The sequence below is a fragment of the Rutilus rutilus genome, assembly GCF_951802725.1.
Source record: "Rutilus rutilus genome assembly, chromosome: 15".
Classification (NCBI taxonomy): Eukaryota; Metazoa; Chordata; class Actinopteri; order Cypriniformes; family Leuciscidae; genus Rutilus; species Rutilus rutilus.
In genome coordinates, this window is record NC_140220.1 from 12,842,045 (window position 1) to 12,862,376 (window position 20,332).

A 20,332-nucleotide genomic window follows, 5' to 3' on the forward strand; every position below is an offset into this window, starting at 1 on the left:
CTGTTTTCAACATTTATAATGATAAATGTTTCTTGAGCATCAGATCAACATATAAGAATGATTTCTGAAGATCATGTGGTGCTGAAGACTGGAGGAATGGCTGGTGAAAATTACATCATTTAAATGTATTCAAATAAAAGTTTATAATATTTCACAGTATTTCTGTATTTTTAATAAATAAATGCAGCCTTGGTTCAAACATAAAATATAACTACTACTACCTAAACTTTTGAATTGTAGTGCCATTGGAAAGAATATTCTGGGTAAAATACTATTTCACTGACAATATCAATTATCAGGGAAAATAATCTTACAAACTTGTTTGTAAAAACATCCATGCTGTCAATAGAGCTTTCACCATAATATTCCAACATATATAAATCAGAAATATACAAGTCAGTTCATCAGATGTATATTTAACAATTTATTATTCAATCACAAAAGCACAAACATAAAAAAGGAATATTTTGTAAGGCAGTCATTATACCGGTTTGGTTTATTGAGTGTCTGCACTGTCGTTGTGTATTACAGCATTGTAGAGGCAGGTCCCTGATCAGACGATATGTCTCAGATCAGACTGGATCAGTAATGATCTGCTTTGAGGCAGTATTCAACACAGTTGGCTTAAAAACAAATCCAGATATACAATGGATACAGACATATGCATTCTGACACATACAATAACAATGGTCCATGTCAATAAGTGCTTTGGAACGCTGAAACAGATACATTAAGACAAGACATGTATAACAGCATTAGTGAAAGTCGCGGATTAGTGAGATGACTACATATGTTAAGAATATAAAGCAGCTGTTTCAGATGATGCATAAGATCAGCAATGTAACTTTGTCTTATACGAGTATAAGAGCAAATGTGCTTTGCTTATGAAAAGTTCAATTCTATGGGATAATGTCTGCCGATTTAGAACAAACGAGAAGGGATCAGTGACGGGAAGGTTTAATGCACCAGAGAGTATTATTCATAATCCCACAAAGTCAATGTGGACAGACGTAGTGCCATTAAGACACACCGACCAATCTGTGACTTATTTTAGTCTGCATGTGTGTGAATGGCTTGAAATGAACATGGTGTAAATTAATAAAGATTTTATAAAACTCTAACAAGTTCCTTGTATTCAGAATTGCTGGATACAATACCGAAGAGCATAGAAAAGTATTCCTGAGAGAAGCTACGGTAAGTCTAACATACTACTGATGGCACGGTAATGCGTTTTTTGACTATGTGAGTGAAGAGTGATATAACAGAAGAGGGTGAAAACGCACTGAAATTTGATGAGAGGTCCTCTTCAGTACCCTGTGGAAAGTCATCGCTTTGTTCTGAGTGTCTCGGCAGGTTGTTGTTGTTGTTGTAGTTTTCTGTGCGCTGTGCTAATCGTCTTGCAGTTTACACAGTTTTCCTGGCTGTTAGGACCCTCACGATAGAGCCCACACCACCTGCAGAGAGAGCCTGAGGAGAATTGAGAATTGAGCTACTGACCTCTTTTTAGAGCTTTGCTATTAAAACATTACTACGTTTACTATTAACCCTACCTTCTCATGCCACTGCAGCAGGACAGCGCTGCTGTTCTCGGACGGCCGCTCAAAGCCCTTGTAGATGTATTTCATGAGCAGGTCCACTCCATTCTTATCCAGAGACTGAACTCCCTTCTCTATGTCAGTACTCTTGAAGGAGCTGAGGACCTTCAGCACCAGACCTTCAGCACGATCCTACAAAAGGTCAGAAAGATTCGGGTTCCTCTCACTTCGCAAGTATGATGCATTAATAGAGAAGTTGGCAGCATGTTCACAGGTGTTGTTTCGTATTTATGGCAATAAGCAAAATGTCAAGTCAAGTCACCTTCATTTATATAGCTTTTAACAATATAGATTGTTTTACAGTGATAATAGGAAATTAAAGTAACAGAGATTGTTTTGGCTTTACAGCAGCTCTAGAAAAAACACAAATAATGCAACATTTTCTATACAGTTTTAAATTCTTTCAAATGTGCCATGGCTCACCTTGACGTTCTGATTCTTTGTGTTGATTGGTGGATTTTTTAACACTGCCTGCAGGGCACCCATGAGGTTCCCTCTGCAGAGTGGAGTTAAGAAGAACACCATATACTGTATGTGTATAATAACACAATTTCAACATCTATGCATGCTGTGGACAGGCTGCACTTGAGGTATCACAAGGCAACCACAGGGACTAAAAAAAACCCATTAGAAACAGGAAATAAAGCCCTGGGTACTCCAAAATGGACATATAAGGACATGAATTCAACTTCCTTGTACTAAAATAATGCACGTTTCAAATTACAGAAACGTTTTTATAAACCCCACACAGCTTGGAAAAATAATATGTTGCAGAAACACTTTTATTAAAACAATGTCTGGAATGTCAAGACATGTCTGGACATTTCAGAGATCTGAATTTGAACTGCTGCCCGTTCATGATGCAGCACGATAGGACATTCGTGACGACCCTCACTTTGTAAACTGTAAAAGACGGACACTATCATTGTTGCATCCACTGAATGGGTGTTCGTCTAGTAAATAAATGTAAATGAGTAGAATAATGCACACAACCCAGTTCTGTGTGTGTCGAGTCTGTGATGTACAGAAATCTCCAGGCCAGCTGGTCTATCACAGGCAACTCATGAATTATGAACAATCACTGCATGTCATGACATGATAACGTGCTGAATGAAAACAAAATAATTAAATCGCTTTGCTTCTACTGCTAATAAGCACTTTGTGGTATTACTTTCAATTATTTATTTATGCACACTTTATCGAGCAAAATATTTAATTAGCCGCATTACGTCCATTAATATAATGACCCACTCAAGCATAAGCACACGGAGATTATTTTATGAGCTGGAGGCTCTGAAAATGCAAGACTTTATGAGATCATGGCATGCACATGTTGGTGAATAAAGAAGGATATTGTCTGATGAGAGAATCCACCTCTGCCTCATCTGGACCCAGCTGGTTTTCTCCCCCCTCTTCCTCGTCTACAAACTTGTTCTCGTCGTATTCATCCACATCCACTTTCCGGAAACGATCGGACACCGTATTCTTTGACATGATGAAGGCAACTTATTCCCCGTCTGATGTTAAGCTAAACGCTTTTGCACGGACACAATGTAACAGTCCTCTATGCTAAACGAGCCTGGCGGTTCCTGCAGCCTACCGTCTGTAGTCAGTGATGGATTCCATCACTTCCGCATAGCGCGCCCTCTATCGGGTACAGCGGAGGTTCCTAAATAGTCCAGTGAAGTTCCTAAAAAAATTAAGAAAAAGAAAAAAACACTAGGGGACCTCAGCAAATTTCTAATGGGTAACAGTTAGTGGGTCTGCAAGACGACTTGAAATAATTTTCTGCTCCTTGCCTCCAACTTATAATTTCAATTTCTGCTCCTGCCTATAAATTAAAATAATAATATTAAAATGTAATGTTAAAATATTGAAATAATTTTCTGCTCCTGGCCTCCAGCCTATAATTTCGATTTCTGCTCATGCCTGTAAATTAAAATAATAATATTAAAATGTAATGTTAAAATATGTTTTAAATTAAATTAATTAATGCTGTCTATTTAATAGCAACAGTTATTATGGAGAGACTATTTTAAAATGCAGTGGTGCCATGGTGGTCAGGTGACGGTAGATGGCGCCAGAACACTTTCGCTGTCTTTAAATGTTTTCACACACTTCAACATGTTATTAACCCATTCTAAACGGCGTGTAAACGTATTCATTCAGTCTAATCCTATTGTTTCACATTCACACTGTTGCTCGGTAAGTAATTAATCCTACAGTTTTCTAGATTTCACACTGTAAAGTTAACGTATACCCTGGGGCCTGGGTTAACCTTAAGCCTAATTTATACTTCTGCGTCGAACTCACGCCGTAGCTACGTCGTAGGATGTGTGTAGCACGCGTACCCTTCGGCTATCCCTAACGTGAACCTCTCCAAAAATGTAACAACGCGTCAATACTCCTTTGGGTTTCACATGCTCCCTCTGCTTGTGTATTTGCGCGTCAACGCGGACAACGACGCAGAAGTATAAAACCATAAATATGAAAACCAACGCCTTGCCTACAGCGTAGAGGCTCTGGCGTAGGTCCGACGCATAAGTATAAAACCATAAATATGAAAACCAACGCCTTGCCTACAGCGTAGAGGATCTGGCGTAGGTCCGACGCAGAAGTATAAATCAGCCTTCATTTGCATATATCTGTTAGCTCAATGATATTAACTGAATGAATATGCTTTCGAATGGTAGGCCTAAGTGACCTGTTTTGATAACTGCAGGTCGTTTGTGAAAATATTGTTCAAAGTAGCTAAATTCACTTTGGTTGGTTGTATTAAGTTTTATGAAGCATAAATAATACAAAAAAAAAATTCTCTCTTCATCTCTCGTTAACTCAACATTGAAAATGTTTTACTGTTTCCCTCAGATGAATAACCTAAACAGAGCGAAAGTTTCTGAAACCATAGGCAGAGCTTGGATATTTATTGAGGTAAGCATTGAGGCAGTTTATGTAACATTCTGGCATCACAATTCATTCTGATAAGAGTGATAGCCTACTGTATTTAACACAAGGTAAAAAAAAAAAAAAAAAAGGTGCGCGCCCATTTCTACAAGTGTGAAACGATGCTTAACCCTGGCCATTATCAGATACACTGTTTGACAGCCCTCAGTTGGTAAAAAAAAAAAAAAAAAAAGAAGCTTTTGAAGATTCACTCATCCGTATTCTATGACTTTTTATCTTTAAAACGAGTTGAAAGACATTATGAGTTCAATATACTGCTAATTACCGCGTAGGCAGCGGATGTTTAAAATGACAGGTTCATACATTGCTTTACAGTTCGCCTCCAGTCACATAAAGGCATTCCTTATGAATCCAAATAAACAACCTTCATTTTATCCACACGTTTATGTCTGTAAAGGGTATAAAAGTTGGATTACAGTTAAAATAACATTGCTTGTTATATTCCACTTAAAGTTAAAGTAACATTTTTAGTTGTAGGCCTACTTAAAAAAGGCATTTATATTTATGATACATATTTTGTGTATTTGTACATAACATTACATATTATGGTACATGTTTTGAAACAATCAGTAAGATTTTTATGTGATCACGAAAGATGAGATCAGCGGTGAGTTTTTCTGATATATAAGAGGGTAAAAGACAACAGATCCTCTTATAATGAAGGTCAGAATTCCCCTAGCTGTTACAAAGGTCCCAAAACATCAGTTTCGACTAATATGATATGGCATTGAAATGCATTATAAGGACAATAACTCATTGTTCACACATTTAAAGTCAGATTTTTTATTTACTCACCATCAAATGTTTTATTAAGTGTAAACAATGCATACAAATTCTTTGTAGTAAAACATTCAACTCTTTTTTTAACATAAGTATCAATGGTTATATGAATAAATAGTCTACACGTACAAACTACCAATAACCTGGTCAATAAATCTAATAAGCTAATACACATGAGCATCCATTAGGGTATAATGTTAACAAATGTTAAAACATGCTCTATTGTAAGACATCAGAGCAACACTTTACATTCAGTCATCTAAAACAGCCAGTCCTCATTCACTGATGTAGCAGGTATAGTGGAGCAAATATTATAAAGTCAGTGTTTTTTGTGCTACCTGCATGACCTACTGGGATTGATTGCATGGTTTTACTGTGTAAAAATAATTTATAACATCCTCCTGATATTGATTTGTCGGTTTGAGGATTAACTAACAGCTCCTCTCCTTTCCCTTTCATTCATTTACTAACAGTCAATAGTGGTTACGGGTAAAAGGAAATGACTCAGCTAGAAATAAAAACTATCTCTGCATTTAAAAAAAAAAAAAAAAAAAAAAAAAAAACCTTCAACAGACTCGAGCAAGATTGTGGGATGGTGGGATTTCCATGGTTTCATGTTTTGTTTTGTACCTCAGGATCTTCCTTTCTTTTTTTTGAGGCACTCCCTTAGGTCATAAAAGATAAATCAGGACTCATATGTTGTTTTAGCAGTTGCCATTAAACCATACACAAACACGCCAAATGCCCAAAGGTGCTTTCAGTCACATTCTTGGGATTGATTTACTTATTATAATCAGAAGACAATTTTGGAATAAAGGGATAGTTCAACCAAAAATGAGAAATCTGTCATCATTTACTTATGTCTTTCCAAACATGTATGAATTTCTTATTTGTCTATCAATGAAAGTTAAATGCTGTTTGGACCCCAACTGTCTTTAAAATGTATTTTAAATTCTGCAGAAGATAATGAATATGCAGGTTTAGAACGTCATGACATGAGGGTGAGTAAATTATGATGGAAGTTTCTTTTGGGGGGAAATACCTTTTTAAATCTTCAAAAATTAAATCTCAAACTAAGAATCATGAAAGAAATAGTTGATTTCTGGAAGTGCTACATCCGCACAACTTAATGACAACAATTACTTTTTTTTCATGGTGTCAGTCACAAGTTCTCCCTCCTCCTTTAAAAGGCTACTTGAAAACATGTTCTGGGGACCAAACCAGACCTTCTAGTTTCACAGTCTGTTGAGTTACTTTTCAGTAAAAAAAAAAAAAGTTTCCATGATGAGATGTGTGACATCTGTAAACTTCCTGTGGTGAGAATACCATGATACACCGCCTCCTTATTGGCATGCTTGTCCTTTTGACTCCCTCTTCAGGAGTTTTTTGTTTTGTATTTCACTGAGAGAAAGAGAGACACAGCAGCGAGATGGAATCTCCTTCCTATACAAGATACTGTCCTTTATGCCTTCTTTGATGACCTAGATAAAGTATGAAAGATTATTTAAAACATGACTTGCATAAATAAGCCTAAACATGAAGCAAAAGAAACATTGAAGTTCAGAACCTGATTCAAACAAGCCTGCACAAGAATATAAATAAGCATGAATCTGAGCTGGACTGACCTCTATGTTGTTAAGCGTGTTAAATTCCATAAGATCATGCAGCTGAGTGAAAGCTTGATTGGAATACTGGAAGTTGAATGTGGAGTAGGGCGTCTCTGGGTCATCGAAGATGTCAAAGTCTGCAAAATCTCTCTCTTTGTCTGTTTCACGTGGAACACCTTCAAAATAAGCCACACTTTTGTTTAAAACATCTTGATCTTTTTTCTTTTTCTTTTTTTAACTAGTTTGAGTGATCTGAAATGACTGATCTTTCGATGACCAAGTCCCCAGTCTGTTGATCATCATGATTTTCAATGTTAAAAAAAACATAATCTTTGTCTTCTAAAGCATATAAACAGATTGAATACATAAATATAGAAACACGCCCACTTCATGCATTATATAAAATGGAATGTAAATCAGCCCGCTCATAAAAGCGTTGAACACAGACCTTCCTACACAAACAAATGTGCGAATCACAGGACAGTGTAAACAGATAAAGACGCAACTGGAAAGATCCAGTTTTTTTTTTTTTTGTAAACAGACGCTTGCACAAACAAATTAACACACACCTGGGGCTTTAAATGTCCTGAATTCGATATTGACCAGGACGAAATGGATGACAGTTGGGCAGTTCCTTTCTCCTTTTTTGGGCTTAAACACATAACACTCCTTCAGCCCCTCCCGGTCAAACACCTTTGGGTCGATCTTGGGAAACGGAAGTTTGTTCATTCGTGCCCATTTCTCAGCTAGCTGAAGTTCCTACAAAGGACCAATCACAAAACCTAACATGTCATACATGTTGATGATTTTACATGATATGCTGATTAATTAATCAATAAAATAAATCACATTTATAATATTTACTGTGACGTTTTTTTTTCTGCTTTGTTTTTATAATTTATCACTCTAAATAAAAGTGTTAAACTGACAGCCCTAGTACTAACCTTAAATGGAGGACTTGAGTCACTCGGTCGGGCAGAAAAGTCAAAGGAGATGATGAGGTCAACACCTCTCTGAGGCCTTAGAATCAGAGGATAAGGGAGGTTAAAGGTCAAGCCACTGTCCACCACGTGGATCTTCTTGCTCTTTACGTCTAATGGCTCGTAGATACGGTCAAACTCACATGGGTCTGAAAGTGTCCAAAATCAAAAGAACAATAAGGCAACACTTGAGGTTAAAGGGTTAGTTCACCCAAAATGTTTAATTCTGTCATCATTTACTCACCGTCATGTCGTTCTAAACAACTTTTGTTCATCTTCGGAACACAAATGAAGATCTTTTTGATGAAATCTGAGAGCTTTCTGTCCCTCCATTGACAGTCTATGCAACTACCACTTTCAAAGCCCAGAAAGGTAGTAAAGACATCATAAAATAATCCATAATATGACTCCAGTGGTTTAACCTTAATTTTATGAAGCGACACAAGTGCTTTGTTTGCACAAAAAAAAACAATTTACCACTTTATTTACAAAACATTAATCTCCAGCTACAGTTCATGATAACACCATGACGCATGCGTGTTCTGTTGACGCAAGAGCAGACGTTGTTACGTGAGCGCAAGTTGGAGATTTACATTTTATAAATAAAGTGGTAGATTATGTTGTTGTTGTTTTTTGTGCAAACAAAGCACTCGCATCGCTTTATGAAATTTAAGTTAAACCACTGGAGTCACATGTATTGCTTACCTTTCTAGGTCTTGAAAGTGGTAGTTGCGTAGGCTGTCAATGGAGGAACAGAAAGCTCTCAAATCTTCATTTGTGTTCCGAAGATGAACAAAAGTCTTACGTGTTTGGAACGGCATGAGGGTGAGTAATTAATGACAGAGTTTTCCTTTTTGGTTGAACTAACCCTTTAATTCAGTAAACTTAAATGACCATAACAAATATGAACTCTGACCTGTGACCGCATCAGTCTCATCCTCTGTGGGACTGACGGCCTCAGTGAAAGACGAAAATGGCACGTCATTGTTTAGGTTTAAGCCCAGCATGAAGTTGTGTACTTTTCCTGCTCTGCCTTCTCGTGTATTAAAAAGAACCGAGTCACTGAAGAGAGAGCTAACCATGCGCTGCATCCAGCTGGCCTGATACTCGTCCTCTGTACGTGTAAGACAAAAAACAAAATCCATTATATGTAGGGATTTGCATTGATATTCTAATAAGGATTTGTCTAATTGAGTAAAAATTAAGTTTTTTTCTAAAACCTAAATGCCTTTGCTGTTAAACAAAAGGTTGCAGTTTTAATCAGGGTTTTCTCTAAAAAAAATAAAAATAAAATAAGGCCACATTAATTATATTTTCCAGATAATATTTTGCACATCATTTTATTTTTTATTTTTCCTCAGTACAAATTTGGCCTTATACATGCAAATACATAGCTGCCTTTATATTTTGAGAAGGAGGTCCCCTGCAGGGATATTTGAAATCCGTGGCATCAAAATGTTTGAAACCCCCTATTCTAACTAAGATACTTACTGTGTAATGTACATGGTCTAAAATCTCACCTTTATTTGAGTCTTCATCATTATCTAGACTGTCCTCTCCCACAATGTGTTCCGGTTTGATCTGTTCTGTAGAGTAAAAGTAAAAACAACCGTCAAAGCCACAGTGCAAACCATCTCCAACTGATGTCTGACTGAGATCATCACAATCTTTCAGTTCATCTAAGAATACAGAGTGTGTGTGTGCCAGGATGTTTGCATGTGCACAACTGTAATCATACTTTGGTGTAGCTGCCTGATAACCATCACAGTTTTATGAATCTCATCCTACCATCAGACATGCAAACACTAAAGGCACCATCATTCTGCAACATTTTCTTCCTCTGTCACTATTTTGACACAGCATGAATATTAGTAATACATATAGATATATCATATAACACACAAGGGACAAAGAATATGTAAAACTTGTGAAAGACATTCAAATTCTACATAAATCTATGGAAATTTCTGTGGAATGCAGATGAAAAAAAGATGATTATGCACATGTAGCTAAAAAGAGTAGAAGAGCAATGTGAAACTGGTCTTGGATCTTTAATACAGCTGGTGATCGTACCTAGTTCTTCCTCCATGGTGCTGCCTTTCGTCGCATCATTCAATCCCAGAATTCTGTTGAACAGGATGGAGAAGGCACTGCCCCACACACCTGTGCAACATATACAAACACACTGTATCCCATCTACAAGTGGATGATGCTAAATACCGGTGTAAACGGGGTCTAAAATGTTTTTAGCTTGTCCACTTTTGACCACTTCCAGAGGCAGTCAAAAATTGCTTTCATGGTGTAAACGCTCATGTGGTCGAATGCGTTCAAACAGCCACAAAAGACCGGCTAATCTCTGCCTAATGACCTAATGCGTAAACATAATGGGAAATGCAGTAGCCAGATGGGATTTAAACTTTGTTGGCTGAAGACCCAAATTTGGTTTGAAGACGAAAAACGTACCAAGCACCATTCCTGATTTCTAACACAAACTCACAGCGTTCGGTGTGGTCTTGCGGCTGTCAGAGCAAAAACGAAAGCTGCTCCTCACCGTATGTTTTTTCGCCTCATTCATATGTAAATTGCGCGAGCTTATTTTGTCCATTAGATTGAAATATCTTTAAAAAAAACCATACATTTACCCGCCCATAGACCCTCCCATCGAAGAAATCAGTACAGAAGTGGTTGAAAGTGGACAAAAGAGACAGATTAAAACACCAGGTGTAAACGGGAATGTGTCTCCCTCATCTACTTGTGATCCGATCGACCAAAGCGCATCTTAAAACCAGGTGTAAACAGGGCTTTAATGCTGTATGTTTGATCATGTTTTACCTCAAAATCAAAAGTGAAAAATAATTTATAAATTCAGTACAACCAATGATTACATTTTTTTTTTAAATAAAAATCCTAATGGTCCTAAAAAGAGGCTTCAATATTCTTCTTATCATAATTTCTTATTAATATTAGGATGAAATATAATCGAGACATGTATTAATTTGTTTAATCTTTGTCTTAATTATGCAAGGATGCAAAATTGTAAAATGTGAGAAATCGAGAAAATACCGTTGATTAGACGATGTGAAGCCTGAAACAGTAGATTACAAATACTTTTGCTGATCTTCACGTCACTGTTTTAAAAATAAAGAGTAAATCTGCAGTGAAACTCTTGTGATACACCCTTCGAAGAATGTTTCTTTACGGTCTCAGCGACTATTGTGAATTTTGAGTTTGCGCCACTGAATTACAACACTAACTCGTCTCGCATTACAGTACAGTAAGGATGGGATTATTGCAAATGACTGAACCAACACCCTTAAATCAGGTGACATTTGACTCTGACAGTAAAGATTCCAACTACGTGGCGTCACTATTTCCATAAATACACAGATATTATCTCTTTCTTATCATGGTTCTCTGCTTACTAGAGAAATTCAGAAAAAGAGCCCATACCCATAAGGAAGTGAAGAGGGTTCTCTTTGTGCTTCTTAACCACATTTCCTCTGAAGAACTTGCTTCCAAAAAGGTCAGGGGTCATGAAGGTTCCATATTTAGCCATTCCGATCTCATACGGACTGAACTCCACCCAGTCTGTCAATTAAAACACGCCAATCAAAACACAACCATAACCTCAATAGAAATGTATTCACAATCAACAGAAGTCTGCGAAACATGCCCATGACAACAAATTAACAGTAACAAGTACAGTAAGAATAGGATTACGAATTATAATTTTGGACAACAGATCAAAACTAGTTTCAAAATAAACACAATGACAAAGAGCATATTTCAAATAGTTTCTGGGAATGCGCGAAAGCAAAGTTTCAGATTTCAGTTCCCAGGCAGTGCTGATAACGTGTCACTTAATGAAGGCAGATGCATGAATCAACTAAACAAAATGCTCACAACACAAAAGCTATTTTGTGTGACAAGGACTGCAGAAAATCGACTGACGCTTTTTTAGACAAAAAAGGATTAATCAAAGTCTGAGGTATTGACAGTCACCACAGTTTTAGTCTATTGTAGAGGTAGGAGTGGTTCGGATGTCTTTCTGTTGCATAGGACTATTTTGGAAACTCGATGCCACGTGACGTGAGGGTGGAATTTAGAAGACTTTATTTAAAAACTATTAAAAGCTATTATACTCTTAAAATATGCACAAAAAACTGTGATGTAAATCTTTTCTTACGTAAGATAGTTATAGTTATAGTACATTTTTTCAGTCTCAAACCAGAAAGAGCAGCCACCAGCTCACGAGGAATGACCTGCTCAGTCATGTTGGTGAGTGAACAGAATTAAGAGTGGCCTATATTCGATTACAGACAGATCTTTAAACAACTAAAACGTGAGACACTTCAGGGCTTTAGAAAAACAATACAAGTATACTAAAAAAAGATATTCTGCATAGTTATTCACATTCTTGAACTAATCTTCTGACGTAATCTGGTTCTCCTCAGGCAATTCAAAAGGTCAGACTACTATAAATGGGATCCCCCTTCATTCATTCAGTGAATACACTGACTACAATGTAGCTGATAATATTCTTTTATGTATTTCCAAGGCATAGTATTACCTTACGCAATTAGTTGGCACAATGGAAATGAATTTCAGAAGAAAAAAAACACTTATCCTTGACATTGTAATCATAGAAACTGTAGAAATTTGTTATAATGATAATATGGTTTATAATGAAACATTTTGCATTAAGAAAGACTCGCATTAAGAAATGAATTGCCCTTTTACCTGCAAACTTGAGCTCAGAGACATCTGGTTTTACATGCAGGCAGGTGAACAAGGGCATAGGTGCCTGAGCTTCATTTATCTTTTCCTGCAATTCACTCAACTTGGTGTCCATCCTCTGTTGAGAGAGCAGATAGAGAAGCCTTTGTATTGCCCGTTGTGCATTGTATATTTCTGAGTAAAGTAAAGGCAAAAGCAAAAGAAACTCTCCAAAAGATCAGATACTCACAGCGGGAATGAGCGTCTCGCCTATCAACATCCCGAAGATATCTGTGAAGGTAACAGGCTGCCCAGAGGCCTTCTTGCTCCACAAGGCATGTACGTATTTAGTGATGTGTTTGGGAAGGAGTAGTCGGAGAGGGTTACTGTTCACACGGTTCATCAGCTCCTGGTTGATCTGCTCTGGGCCCTTAGTGGGGAACTCTGGGTGGGAGTACAAAGTGGACATGTACCTGTGAGAGACAGAAAAGCAAATGTTGGTTTGCACTGGGATTTATTTGAGAAGGAATTAAAAGATGGACATGTCCTCATACCAGGTGGATCCGGAGAGTCCAGCAACATATGTGACGCAGTCCAGAACTCCAGACTCATACAAAGCCTTCATAACCCCAGAGAACCCGACCATTGCCCTGAAACCTCCCCCTGAGCCCAGCACAGCAATCACTGGAACCTGCATGCAAGAAAACAAATATTAGCAGCACAGCAGTATGCTAGTGAAATACTAGCAATAGGCTAGCAATTTACCTTTTCATAGTTTTTTCAGCCAAAAAGATTTACTGTACAATTTACTGCAAAGAGTGTAAAGAATAATGGGATTGTCTCGAATTTGGATTTCAAGTCATTTATGCAGCGTTTATGTCATTGTGGAGTTATTGAAAGTGCAAGATGAGAACTAGTTAAAAGTTTGAAGTTTAATTCACTTCTGCATGCTCTTGCAAAACATTTAACATCAAATTGAAACTGAATATTTTCTAAATACATGCTATTAATCCGATTGTGAACGATTCATCCATGTCGGTGAAAGTGACCAGACTTCTCTCTGGTGATGAACGCCGGACTTTTCCAATCATTTTGTCAGCTTAAAATTGCATTTCTGTCATTAATTACTCACCCTCATGTCGTTACAAACCCGCAAGACTTTCGTTCATCTTCGGAACACAAATTAAGAATTTTTTATGAAATCCGAGAGCGTTTTTTGCACACAAAAAGATTGAACCACTGTAGTCACATGGACTGTTTTTAACATCGTCTTAACTACCTTTCTCGGATGTAATCAAAAATATCTTAGTTTGTGTTCCAAAGATGAACAAAGGTCTCACAGGTTTGGATCGACAAGAGGGTGAGTAATTAATGACAGAAATAAAAAAAATTTGGGTCAACTAACCCTTTAAACCTCTTCCCTTTCTTACAATCAATTGCAAATTCGCATTCAGATCTGCTTCCATCCAATGAACAACTGATGGACATAATTAATACCCACCCTACATTTTTCTTTTTGTTAAATTTCACTTTCACTCAGATGTACATGATGATACAGAAGAGAAGATCTGTTGCTACTTTTGTTACATCGCAACTTTTTCAAAACAAGGAAAGCGCACCAGGTAACACTGGCTTTGATGAATGACACCAAACCGAAACGTTTACAGGTTGACACCAAAGAAATTTTTTGATTGTTTTTGCCTGGATTAAAGTCAAGTGAGAGAAGTTGAAGAAAATCCTAATTGTGCTACCAAGATGTGAACGCAGCATCTTTGAGTTTGCGCTGCAGATCCTTAGCCATAAGGCTAGCATTTCTTACAGCATTGTAACTGTATTGTAACCAGATCGATTTATGTGCAGAAAAGCAGTTCAACTTTTGTAATTTCCTTTTTTTTTCTTTTTTTGGGGGGGCTTATGAAATCCACCAAGTAATAAACCATTCCTGTGAGTTCTCACAAGTATTAGCTAACACTTCCTCTTAATATTTGGACTATGTCCATTTTCACATGCTGAGCCAAGACTGAACTTGAACTCGCAAAGTCAGAAAAATACGCCAAAGAAAATAAAAACTTGATAATGAAGGGGCCTATGACATACAGAGAATGAAACACAAAAACACTGTCAGTCTTCAAAGTGCTCATTTTTATTAAGAGTTGTAATGGTCAAATATTTAAACATTTTGTCACGTCCGCTTAATGTGGCCAAATATCTTATCTGGTAGATAATGACTTTGCTAAATGTATGTGGAAATCTGAGCTGTCTGAGAGAGTTCTGCGTCAGCAGCTCTACTCAGTCTATTTTCTTTCCTTACTATGTCATGTATGTCTTGGCTTTCTGTACTTCATTAGGTGTCTCCATCTGCATGACAGTAACATCTGCATCAAACACGTAGGCTACTGAACTATTTCTGCAACTGCACGACCAGTGGAGAAAGTGTAACCGAGGCCAGCTGTGCTAGTAAACCTCACTTCCCTGGCCTCAAGAGGCACACTAGCGATAGACACAAGAATGTCCTTGTTAGTGCGGAAACGCCGGTTTGAATCCCGGTCGGAGCGGGGCGAGTAGGACCGGAGGGGTTATCAAAGCAGTTGATTAATAGGTGGTACCTCATGAGGAGAGGAAGGGAGGGAGGAAGGTTTCTCCATGTGCAGCAATTTCTTGATGCCCAGCATGACTCTATCACGCCGGTGTTGTCTGTAGAGCTTTTCTTTAGGACACAGATCCAGATTGAATCGCAGGTCCATCGTGTAGCTGAGAACAGTTAAAAAGAAAGTCATATTTATGGCGCTTCAACTATAAAAGTTCTTACTATACACAACAGAAGCCAGTTTTGTTCATTGTGATACGTACCACTCCTCCAAGGAAAGCTCTAAGTACACATTGGTCATCTGTGGAAAAAACATTAATACCACAGGTCAGATCAAGGGAGGAAGAAGGCAAGGAGGAAAGAAAGAAAGAAAAAGAAATGTGACATCAGCAGAAACGGATAGTCGTTTTAGAGGAAGTAAATTTTGTTTTAAGATTTTAAGATTACGAAGATAAACGTTTTTTTTCTTTGGAGTAACATGCACCATTGAATTGTTTACAAACTTTCGATTTTAATCTTGAATTTCTAGTTAGGCGCAAGTAAAAGAAAAGAAAGAAAGAAAGAAAGAAAGAAAGTGGATGCACTGATTTCGAAATCCTTGCCGATATAATAAGCTAATTATTAGTTTCATGCACTAATAACTGAAATAACTGGTTAATAACTGAAATATGGTTGACATTATCAAAAGGAAAAATAAATATATAATTAAAAAAGGAAATAATAAAAAATGTAAACATTAAAAAATAAATGTATAGAAATGAATAGTATGATTGTATGCAACAAGTGAATTCAGGCATCGCAGCATTAAAATGTACAATATAAAAGTACATTCGATCAGTTTTCCTTTTGAAATCTTTGAAAATATAAGCAACTCATGTGTCATGTGCTCTTAAAGGGAAAGTGCTCCTCAAATAGATATAACTTACTTTTCCTATAAGAAATGACTCCAGCACTGTTTGTCCAACTTTGAGTTTAGAGATGTCATATGAGGCCGTACCCAACTTTTCATCAACAACATAGTTAGCATCCATTAATGTCAGCTGGAAACAAAGAGACAGAAACCATATCATTGACTGTACATACACTACTAAGTAAGAACAACGACTTCCAAAAGCCTGATCAGCATAAAACATTCGAAGGAAGGTTCAAAATACTACATGTAGTTGGACCAAACTAAGGCAAGACCTTACTAAAGTAACCTGAATTGTGAGTGCACTGCAATCAGGAAGTGTGTAATTTATTCAGTGTTAAAAAAAAAACCACTTCTCCTATCCCAGTTTAATATGCAGAGACATTTTGAGGTTGATGTCCTCTGACTCTGGTTGGTCTGGGTTTTTTTAGGGCAGCCCAACATGCCATCTCTCGATCAACAGGTGAGGTGACTGAGGTGCTCAAGAAGAGCTGACTAAATTTAGATTAGAAGCGGAAATTCATTTTCAGTTTGTCTTTACTTACCTTTAGCACGTTGTCTTGGTTGGGGTCGAGGATGAATTCAAAGGTCTCATTCCACTCTGGATTGATGTCGTTATCTATATGTCGTGTTTTCTTCCTGCTCTCAGGGGCGTTGGGGATGAACAGCTCCACATATGGGTCAGGGGTATCCACTACAAGCATGTTCAGTGTTAGGAGCATTCTCTCTCATTCCTTTAAGTTTAGTAACTGAAGAAAGCAATGCATGATGCTGTGTAATGTACAATCACTGTTCTGTAAGTACCTAAACTTTTCATTTTAAAAGTATGAAATATAAAGTATCCTCACACAGGTCTCCGAGAGCTCCTTTGGTGACATTTTCAGCCCGCAACACCTTCACTTGGAATTTGTGTGACATTTGCTGTTCAACCTAAGAAATAAACACTTAATCTTTACAATCAGTATAATCATCATTATGCGTAAAAAATTTCACTGACTAAGAAATGTAGTCTTAATACAGGAAAAAAGGGAAGTGCTGATTAATCCGAGCACTGTGTGAGGTTGGTGTGATTAACATGTCTTTTTTTATGTGGAGGCTGATGTACATGTATGGCTGATAGCATTTGATTTCTCTGTTTCTATTCATTTAATGCCACAGAATACGTCCAATTTTGCTCATTACTCATGAAACAATCTATATATGCACAAAGAGCCTGTCCAAAAATCCTATGTATGATCATTAGACAACCAGAGACGTTTCATGACATCAGCATCCCTGGTGTAAACTTAACAGAAATACAAGAAGTTCTTGGAAACCAAAATAGTGCATTCCCAGAAACATCTGTGCTGACAAACTGCCTTATGGTTTAGCTCACCACTTAGAAAGCCAGACTCCACTGATTTAGGCTTTTACTGCTATTCTCAGGCATAAATCTAAGATTTTTGTTCTACTTACAAAGATGTGATGATCTGTGAGTGACATGGTGGCTTTATGGCCAAATTAGACAAAACAGGCTGGTTATCCTAAGACCTCTTCAAAGAACTTTGCTCCCAGAGGAAATCTTCTAGCAATGCTCCAGGACATCTAATGCACTGAAAAAATAAGAAGTAATATCTATAAATAAAAATAAAATCAAAAATCAATTCTTCAATGACAGGGTATACTTTATAGTGAAATTACTGACACTCTAATCTTGTTTTTTTTATTTTTTTATAATTGTATTGTTTTACCTTGAGTTCTGGATGTTTTTTACAGTTTCGCTATACGTTTCCTTTTTTGGATGAGAGAAAATGATTTTACATCAAAAAATAATATAAAATTGATTCCTCATGATCTGAATGGGTACTAAACTCAAATGTACGAAGAGATTACATATGATGGAAAGAGAATGTTAAGGTTATACTCACTGTCTAATAACATGCATAGAACATCACATACATTATCATAATATAACTTAACACTATCCTGACTAGACACATGGTTTGGATGGTAGATGATTTTACAAGTTCTAAATAAGTTAACAAAAATGCATTAAAATGTAACCTTCCTTACTTTAAAAAAATAAAAAAATAAATCAATTACAGACAAGTAAAATGCAAAAAAGTACAAGGCAAATACAAGGCATTGTGGTACAGTTTAAAGTATGTAAAAAGAATAACAACAACTAAAATATAAAATGAACATATAAAATAATAAAATACTGGGAGAAAAAGAGCTATATAATACTAGGGCAGTTACATAAATTTGAAAAGCTTTAAAATTTGTGTTGTTTTTAGAAGCTTTTTGTTTTGTGATCTCATGTTTGAAAGAGTTTCAATTGTGAGATCAGTATTACAAAAGGTAATATATGAGGGTTTCTTTTGAGTTATGTCTGTCTTATAACATTCCTTACATCACTTCCGGTGTAGCAGGGCATTTGGTGCATTCATGTGTGTGTGTGTGTGTGTGTGTGTGTGTGTGTGTGTGTGTGTGTGTGCGCATGTTGTGTATGTATGAAAGAAAAAGGAAGGAATATAGGCAGGTTTTACAGACAGAATGAAAAGACGTGGAAATCATCACACTAGAAACGGGAAGTGTGCAACCAGTCAACCGAGATAGTGTCTGTGGTGAGGGTAAAATTGTGCAAGTACAGCTTTCATAGTCTGAACTGCTTTATACTGACTGAGCACACAGTAAGTTGCAATGACTTCGACATTAAATACAGCAAAAACATCATCAGCATATGTGATTTAAGTTCAGCATTATATTTGTTTGTATGATGGAGTGAATATTATTGCACAATCCAACATAAGCTAAAATTGCATAACGGAGAATGTCGGGTTCTCTGATCAGCTAAACTAGCCCATCCATAAAAACAATGGCGCAAAAAAAAAAAAGAAGAAAGGCAAATACAAATTAGTTGTTACCCAAACTGGCCCTTGGGACCTTGAGTTCCACAGAACGCTTAATGCTCATCAGCGCGTGTCATTATCACGCAGGGCAGAGCACGTCGTTCACATCACTGCTGAATGGACATGGTCACGTAGACATGAAGGCAAATCAAATCAATAACAGTGCCTCAAAACTCTCATTAACATTAACAAACATTATATTATTGCACTGTGATCGATTAACCATGTTGGCTACAAATAACAAAAGGTTTATGAAGTGATGCTGCTTCTAAATCCGTTACTTTTATTCCCTAAAACACGCTACACTCAGACCGTGTACATTGTGAGCTGCATTTTAATATCGCTAAGTAACTTTGTTAGTTAATTTGACTGCACCGTATTTTCTACGGTGTTATTTTCCGTATTGGTTATCTGTCAACAGTGCCATTGGCCTATCTATCGCCAAACCGAATGGCAACTTCTTAAACATGCAGTCGTACTTAAAACTTTCCGCAGATAAGAGCTGACGTTTCCCTCGAACTACGCACCGCTATTTTCAAGTGGCATGATGTTATATGAACAACACAGCTTACCTGCAGTAAAGTACTGACTGAGTAATCAACATTTCATCTTACCCTGGGCTAGAGTGCACGCCAAGCCAGAAATCCAGAAAAAAGAAATAAAAATCAGTCGTTGTTTTCCTTCTATGCAGAGTGCGCTTGAGTCAGACTATCATTTTAAAGAGGAGAGGAGGAGGAACTACAGCTTCCTATGATGATAAAATCTCATCTTCGTCAGTCTCTTCTCTTGTCCCGCTCTGTGCGCATTGCTTTTCATTCTGCAGTCAAAATACCCGTTACTTGATAATATAGTATAGGCTACACTCGCTACAGTACAAAAAAAATTATATAGGCTATAAAAAAAAAACATTGTCCGAACATCGTTTTAAAGACTGAAAAAGTAAAAAAAAAAAAAAAAAAAAAAAAACCAGTACACATTCCGTGCAAAACAATGAGTAAGAAAGAGTGATCTATCCCGAGGAAGTATAAAGATGATGAAGAAAACAGGTTTCTCTTGCTAGCGGACCGAGTAGTATGAGCGGACCTGCTGAGCGGTTGAGTCATGTTTCATTTCTTCCACAAGATGGCACTTATTTGTATTCATGTTTCATACATTTTTGAGAAATGTTTATTAAACATTTTCTACAAATACAGTTAATGCATTAACGATTATTATTTTATACTAATTTAATAGTAGAATGTTTTCAATAATTAATAATAAAAGCAAGGCTTTTTTTAATGTCCGGAGGTCATCGCCCCACAA

At 36.9% G+C, this 20,332-nt stretch overlaps 2 protein-coding genes across 2 annotated transcripts; both read right to left on the minus strand.

The window, feature by feature from the left end:
* Positions 1-404: 404 nt before the first annotated feature.
* arpc5b (actin related protein 2/3 complex, subunit 5B) lies at positions 405-3,228 on the minus strand. Its single transcript, XM_084432041.1, has 4 exons — positions 2,949-3,228; positions 2,019-2,090; positions 1,551-1,727; positions 405-1,467 (listed from the first exon to the last, which is right to left on the minus strand). Exons 1-4 carry the CDS (start codon positions 3,087-3,089, stop codon positions 1,405-1,407), a joined length of 453 nt encoding a protein of 150 aa, XP_084288167.1. The 5' UTR covers positions 3,090-3,228; the 3' UTR covers positions 405-1,404.
* A 2,650-nt stretch (positions 3,229-5,878) lies between these two features.
* pla2g4ab (phospholipase A2, group IVAb (cytosolic, calcium-dependent)) lies at positions 5,879-19,964 on the minus strand. The gene is made up of 18 exons (XM_084432796.1): positions 19,645-19,964; positions 17,595-17,731; positions 16,988-17,069; positions 16,685-16,833; positions 16,156-16,269; positions 15,493-15,530; positions 15,249-15,393; positions 13,197-13,333; positions 12,893-13,115; positions 12,667-12,781; positions 11,377-11,514; positions 10,000-10,089; positions 9,447-9,512; positions 8,843-9,040; positions 7,891-8,075; positions 7,516-7,705; positions 6,965-7,122; positions 5,879-6,820 (listed from the first exon to the last, which is right to left on the minus strand). The coding sequence occupies exons 2-18, from the start codon at positions 17,619-17,621 to the stop codon at positions 6,683-6,685; spliced, it is 2,193 nt and encodes a 730-aa protein (XP_084288922.1). The 5' UTR covers positions 17,622-17,731; positions 19,645-19,964; the 3' UTR covers positions 5,879-6,682.
* Between the last annotated feature and the right edge of the window lie 368 nt (positions 19,965-20,332).